Below are 7,435 nucleotides of genomic sequence, written 5' to 3' on the forward strand. Positions count from 1 at the left end.
ACGTATATGGCCCGCGTGGTACACCACCCAATGCGTGGACTTCCTCAAACGTCCCGGGGTGTTGCAAATAAAGTTCCAGGAACCCCCAGAGCCCACAGTGGTGCCAAGCTGCAAGTGGCTGCTCACCGTTTACAGCCAAGACATCCTGACAAGGCTGGATCATGAAATCCATGCAAGGATAACATCCACGTATGGTTCAGTCTTGAAGATGGATTCCACTTAAAAGGTTAGCTGGGGATTTTTGTTCTTCTATGGCGTTTACTGTTATATCATTATCAGGGCATGAGTATCATATTCTACATGGTGTGATGTTTCATAACATTGCATGCTTCCTGTAATCGACTGCAGATCACCAAGAAGCTGGCTGGGACGGCAAGGGGAACGGGACTCTGGCTTACCTCTGTTGGCAATGAGTTTGGTCAGGTGCTCATGAGTGTGCTGACTGCACAGGAAGGAGCAGGACTGGACAAGATGGTTGATGGTCTGGTGAAAAGGTACCAGCAGGCTGGTGTGGATCCACCTACTGTTTTGTACGTGGACTGTGGCTGCTGCACTGATGTGGGTGAGACCAAGCTAAAAAACAGATTCAGAGGTTGGCCTGATCTCATGATTCGCTTGGACATCTGGCATTATATGCGCAGGATCGCCATGGGGTGTACAACTGATGCCCATCAGCTGTATCCCATCTTCATGTCACGGCTGTCAGCGTGCATTTTGAGTGGGATGCGGCTGATATTTCTATGCTTCGCAAAGCAAAGAGAGAGCAGTTGTTATCCCAGGGCTGGCCTGCGCTGACAGATGAAGATGTCAACAAGCAGCATCTCACCAGGGAGGAGCTAGCACTGCATTGCCGGAGGAGGACCTGTGGAGAGGAGACTACCATCCTTCTCCTTGAGCGGCTGCTTACAGAGCTCCTGAGCAGTAAGGGCAAAGACTCCCTGGGTGTTCCTCTCCTGGACCGAGAAAGGATGGAGCACATCTGGAATGTCCAGAAGAAGCATGTGAAATGCATTCAAGACCCCCCTGGTGTTGTGCTCTACACAGAGACAGGGACCCTAAACAAGGGAGGCGTGCTTCTGAAGACATACAGATGTCCACTTCTCTCGAGTCCTTTCATTTACACCTGAACCGTTTCATCCCAGGTATTGTCTTTTCCACACACACTGTGCATGTGTAAAGAAAGAGCATGAAGTGTTTTTTCGTGTTGCTTTAACACCCCTAAAACACTGTTGTGTCTATTTACAGGGGCCAGTGCAAACAGTCTGAATTTTCAGATTTATCTGCTGGAGGGTCTACACCGGTGGAACCAGGACCGGGAGGCTGCTTCCCTGTCATCGGAGCCATCAGCTTTGCGCAGCTACACAGGAGAACTTGTTCACTGTGTAAACGGCAATTACGGAAAGCTGTTTGGCAGGAAAGTGGTCCCCACGTTTTGTCCCCCTGCATGTTACACCGGTGAGAATTGTTTTATTTATTTTTTATTTTATCAACTTGGAATTTCTGTGTAACCTAATTTAACACTATAGAGTTGATTGTGTCATAATTAATATGCACGTTTCTAAAGGCCTCTAAATTTTCAACATGAGGAAACATGCCCTCTGTCGACTGATTGATTATAGTCTTTTAGTGTAATTGTAAAAGTGTCCACCTTCAGCTCAGCTCGTGCTTCACGTTTCTTTTCACTGTGAAACCTTTACTGATATTTATAAAGTAATTGTAAGAATAACTTTTATATTGTTAGTAATATGCAATAACTAATTACTAGACAGAAGCAGCTTGGGTTGTTCACTTGATTAGAAAATCATGTTACATGTAAATATCAAAATGATCATCAGACTTTTCTATCAGTCATCATTGTATTGCAGTTCATATCATGTTTTGCCCCATAATTAAACATGTTGGGCCTTTGAATAAAACTGTTTTGTTCTCCTTGACGATGAGCTCTATATTCTCACAGTATATGAGCTGCTACAAAAATGTATCAAATCTGATACACAACATTCTATTTCATTTCTTTTTGTTTATTGTTTTTATTTCAGGTGAGCTCATTGGAGTGCAGTATCTGTTCCAGCAGACTGGTCAGGCACTGCAGGACATGAATCCAGACTCTGAGCAGACAGCAGAGCTCATTGAGGACCTCAGTGTGGAGGAGCGAGATGAAGATGAGGGCTACTGTGACATCAGCGAGGATCACACAATAGCAGATCCGGAGGCTGTACTGTCACCACCACCCTCTTCCACACTGACACTGGGTTCTTCCACCCTGGTCGCCAGCAGTGCCACACATGTACTGGGCAGGGCTCCACATCCCCTTCACTGGTCCCTGACCCCAAACTTGGCCTCACACAGTCTCCTTCATCACCTGGACCCTCAGGGACTGCCGTCACACCTGTTCTCTCTGAAACATCTGTTTCAACTCTCCCCTCAGATCCAGAGGTGCCAATGGTCCAGGGTCTGCAAATGATCCAGGGCATCCCAATGGTCCAGGGGATGCAAATGACACAGCCACTGCTACAGCCAACAGCTGTACAGGGCACCCGCTTACCCGCCCAAGAGACCCTACAGGAGAACCGTAGAGGCCAACACTTGTAAAAAATGCGGGCAAACGTTTAAAACAAGTGCAACAGGACATAGCCAGTACAGGGGCCGGGTGTACTGTCCACAGACTGAGACAGTAACAAAGGAGGTGTGGTGTAGATATTTTTTATGTATATAGCATCATGTATATAGTGTGAACAGTTGTTTAAATAGCTAATACTTGTGTTGAATAATTTTTAATTTTGTTTTTAACATTATTTAACATTTTAACTATTTATTACTTGCTTTTGAAAACCTATTTCACTTTTCATTTTATTTATTTATTTATTTTAAAAATATTTTATTTAACATTTTAATATTCATTACTGTTGGCATGATTGGAAAATAAAAACGAATTGGCAAGTGATTTCTTTTTGACTTTGTCTTTCATTTGTTAATCAGAACACTGACATTTTCAGCAAATTAGTTACTATTTAATGGGTTGCATGTTTATTCATTAGAAATAAAAGATTTTAAAGTGTCTTGTTTGAATGTAACCTAAAAAAAACGTACATAAGATCAATAATAATACAACAACTAAATAATAACACTATTCCATTGGCAATTATACATTTTTATGAAAGAATATTAAAAAAAACACAACAAACAAATAAAATGTGTATATTTTATTAACAATACTTTATTATAACATAACAGTACACTGCAACAAGATAACAGTAGAGTTTAATAATTTGTACATTTTGTTGTTCTTCATTCATTTTTTAGCATATTAGTTACCATTTAATGGGTTGCATCTTTGTTCATTGCGTAATAATGCAAATAACATTCTTTTTAATTAAAGAATATAAATAAACAAATGACATATGTATATTTTATTAACACTGGAACAGTATGCATTCAAAAACGATTCTTATTTAATTAACTAATAAATATTACAAAAAGTTGTCTTTAGCTGGATTCGAACCCAAGTCTTGGTGTTATAAAGGTAGCGCCAAAGCGCCATCTAGTGGCCATTAGCGGGTGGACTGGAAGTGATTGCGCATGAGAAATGCGCGTGATACAAACGGCTGCATTCTCCACAGGAAGACTGTTCAAGAAGTCGCGGTGCAGTGTTCGTGTTTAACATTAATAACGGTGTACGTCCTTATGAGAAAAGTGAGTTTTATTTATCCTTTACTTGTTTAGAACTGATTGGATATGTGAATATCTAGAAATACTCAAGTGTTTGGGTCATAAATCCACTCGGGAGAAATGACGAGTTATGCAGTGCAGTTGGCAAAGAATGGACGTCACTGTATGCTTATGTTTATGTTGTTTAACTGAGTTAAGTGTTATGCTTGTATTATTCAGGCTATATCATTATTTACATTATTTGTTCTGTACAGATTAGTTAAGGAATGGTGACTCGAGTTATTAGTCACCTGGTTGAGCTGGTGTATTGTGCTATAATGTTAAGCTGATAGACTTAATCAATAATGCTAGTTTATACAGTATATGTAACCTTTATTACTGTTTTGTTTATTTTCAGCTACACTAATACACTCAAGCCCAAAATGTTAACCTACCATGTCCATTAATATAAGCTGAGAGGCAACTACTACATTCAAATCTGCACCTGTAATTGATGTCTAATGTATGTCTGTGCTGCTGAAGAAAGTTGAGTAAAACGTTCAATCTGATCCATGCCTCCTGTCCTGCGTTTTGACCGACGCTCCAGGGCGAGAACTATAGCCTCCTAAGCACCTGTGGTCCTTTCTCTCAAATATTGGTCCTTCGAGCCGGATCTCAGTGCTTACCTTGGTTAAGGATGGCTACTTCTAAAGGAATGAGTGAAGCCCTTTCAGTATCTGTGCGGCCAAAACGGCAAGTCAGACTGCCAACCTATTTGTCAGACTACCAAGTGAACATAACAGGCCACAGAGAACTGACTTCCTCTTATACAGAAGATAATGCAGCACAGACTACATTTAGACTTGGAAAGGAGTACGATGCAGAGAATGATGAAACTGCTAGAATGATGTACTCAGCGGGACCTGCATCGGCCAGATCTGGAAGTCGGTATGAAGCAAGAGATGAGTGGGGATCATTTTATACTGAATTAGAGGACATTCAAGCTCAGTTTAGCCAAGACACCAAGCTCATTCAAAGTTTACGCGATCGAGTGCGCCAGCATGTATTGGCCAAATGCCGTGGGACTTTGGAGGAAACCTCAAGTGCAGATACTCACCTATTACTGGAAGACAGCCGAGCCCTTTTTCCTGTAACAAGGCAGCCACTTTCACACCCTGCTCCCTTATCATCACCAGCTTCCTTCTTTGCTTCATCGCAAGTCTCTCCACTCCGATCTCAAGTATCATCGGCGTCCTTGGTTGAGTCACATTCAGTTACCCGCGTAACACCACAGAGACCTATACCGACAGTGGAAGGTCCTCAAGATGATGAGTCATGGCCTGAACCGCCACCTCCGGTATGTGATGATGTTCCTTACATAGCTAGAAAAGAGCGTGTATTCCCAGTCACTCATGCTACTTCTGTTAGTTATTCAAACCCGGTGAAACTAGCCACCGAGAGAGCAGTAGCACAGCCCTACTATGGACGGTATGCTCCAGTCAGTGGAAACTCATTCCATAATCATTCATTCAGGCCTCACAGAGAGGATAACAAGTCAAGCCTCATGCCACACAATACCCAGGGTCAGTACAGTTCATCGTATTATCCCCTCAACTGCCCTCCAACCCATGCTCCATATTTAACGCCTCATTCTGCACCCTGGATGGTCGTTCCTTCGCCACCTCAGCAACAATCTGTGTATGCTCCACAATCAGTGAAACAGACTGAACCATGGCCTACACACCCAGAAATTTCCTACAATCAGCCACAACCCTCACCTCATGAGATTGTTCCCTCATCGTCTCAAGCACAAGAGAAAGTCTATCTCGGCCCTAAGCCACGTATTCCCATGTTGATTCATCGAGACCCTGCAGAATTTGCCAGGCTGAAGATGTCATTGGAGAACCTACTGCCATCAGGTGCTACCGAGCTCTTCAAATACCAAATATTGGTCGACCATCTTAAATTAGAGGAAGCCTCCCTTATCGCTGACTCTTACCTGAACTCTACCACTCCATACTCGGACACAATGACAGCCCTAAATGAGAGATTTGGTCAGCCGCATCAGTTAGCACTCAAAAGAATAGCACAGGTCATGGATGCTCCTGACATCAAACGAGGAGATCATGAGGCATTTCAAAGGTTCGCACTGCAGATCAGAGCCCTTGTTGGGATGCTGGAAACCCTTGGCGCAGAGGGAGAAGTGGAATTAAAATGTGGCTCCCACGTCGCCAGACTGATGGGTAAACTACCTTCAGAGTTGTGTGCAGACTTCCGCAGACACCTATATTATCAGTCGGATTCAATGTATACATTACCTGAATTCTCCAAGTGGCTCGAGTATGAGGCATGGTGTCAAGGCCATACCGAACCACCCAACAAACGTAATCATGAGAGCCGGGCAAAGCCAGCCCGCTTCACCAGACCAGCCACTATTCTCCATGGTGCCAAAGCTGCCTCACAGATGAAGGGACCAGCATCAGGACCTAAAGAGTTCACCTCAGGCAAGAAGAGAGTTAAAGTGCAACCATATTGTCCATACTGTGAAAGCTCTGAACATTTCTTAAGTCAGTGTGCTACTTTCCAGACTTTCTCTCCTGAGCAGATCCATAAGTGGATTATTGATAACAAGAGGTGCATAAAATGTGGTCGGTCTCATGCTGTTACAGACTGCACTCTCAAGAAACCTTGCAGCATTTGCCAGAACAAACACCTACAGATACTGCATGGAGTAAATTCTAAGGCAAGTAAAGAGGGCATATGCATGTTGAGCTCCGCAGTTGGCACTGCTTATCTAAATCGACCTACGGACTGCAGCCGGGTATTGCTGAAGGTGGTAAAGGTTCGTCTGCAGTATTGTGAACAAGCTCTGGAGACTTATGCTGTACTCGACGATGGTTCGGAGAGGACCATACTCCTCTGCGAGGCAGCAAATAAGCTTGGCCTGCGTGGAATTCCTGAGGAACTGGCCTTGAGAACAATAAGGCAAGAAACCCAAGTACTTCAAGGAGCATCTGTTTCTTTTAGTGTTTCCCCTGCCTCACAGCCAAACCGGAATTACCACATTAGTGGAGCATTCACTGCTCAGAATCTGGGACTGGCTGATCATTCTTACCAACTGACCGTCTTGCAAAAAAGGTATAAGCACCTCAGAGGTTTGCCCCTTGAGCCCTTTGATCAAGTTCACCCTCTTCTTCTCATTGGAGCTGACCAGCCTCATTTGATCACACCAACAGAACCAGTGCTTTATGGACCACCAGGAGGACCGGTCGCTATACGGACCAGGTTAGGGTGGACACTGCAGGGCCCAGCTAGGGGTCTACCACAGTATCCTAGATCACAGAACTGTTACCTGACCTCAGTAAACTCTGAAACAGCTGAACTTCTGAGAAATGTGGAGAAGCTGTGGCAGGTGGACACGCTACCATTCAAATCAGAGAAACAGATAACTAGATCCCGAGAGGATCAAGAGGCACTCTCACTTCTGGAAAGTAAGACGATCCGTATTGAGCATAACAAGATTCAGCACTATGCGACCCCTTTGCTACGGAGGATAAATACTACCCCTTTCCATGCAACCAAAGATGCTGTCATGTCAAGCCTCCGAGGTACAGAGAAACGACTTGTGAAAGATGAGGACAAAGCTTCCGCATACATTACAGAAATGAGCAAGCTTGAACTGGCAGGCTCAGTACGTAAGCTGACTGAGGAGGAGGCTGCACAGAGTGAGGAATCGTGGTTCATTCCCCATCATTTGGTACAACATAATGGGAAGAACCGCTTAGTA

The 7,435-nt window shown here is 43.8% G+C and overlaps 1 protein-coding gene across 1 annotated transcript; it reads left to right on the forward strand.

Moving 5' to 3' along the window:
- The first annotated feature begins 768 nt into the window (after positions 1–768).
- On the forward strand, positions 769–2,724 carry LOC120467783 (uncharacterized). Its single transcript, XM_039656285.2, has 3 exons — positions 769–1,142; positions 1,246–1,455; positions 2,040–2,724. The coding sequence occupies exons 1-3, from the start codon at positions 1,007–1,009 to the stop codon at positions 2,462–2,464; spliced, it is 771 nt and encodes a 256-aa protein (XP_039512219.2). The 5' UTR covers positions 769–1,006; the 3' UTR covers positions 2,465–2,724.
- The last annotated feature ends 4,711 nt before the right edge of the window (positions 2,725–7,435 follow it).

The sequence above is a fragment of the Pimephales promelas genome, chromosome 10, assembly GCF_988280905.1.
Source record: "Pimephales promelas chromosome 10, fPimPro1.hap1.1, whole genome shotgun sequence".
Lineage (NCBI taxonomy): Eukaryota > Metazoa > Chordata > Actinopteri > Cypriniformes > Leuciscidae > Pimephales > Pimephales promelas.

What these genes read in the sequence shown, in the direction of transcription:
- LOC120467783 (XM_039656285.2), top strand. Translation starts at nt 1,007, where the DNA reads ATGCATTCAAGACCCCCCTGGTGTTGTGCTCTACACAGAGACAGGGAC. An exon ending in CCTGAACCGTTTCATCCCAG is followed by an intron (nt 1,143 to 1,245) that starts GTATTGTCTTTT and finishes GTCTATTTACAG; the next exon opens with GGGCCAGTGCAAACAGTCTG. An exon ending in TCCCCCTGCATGTTACACCG is followed by an intron (nt 1,456 to 2,039) that starts GTGAGAATTGTT and finishes TTTTTATTTCAG; the next exon opens with GTGAGCTCATTGGAGTGCAG.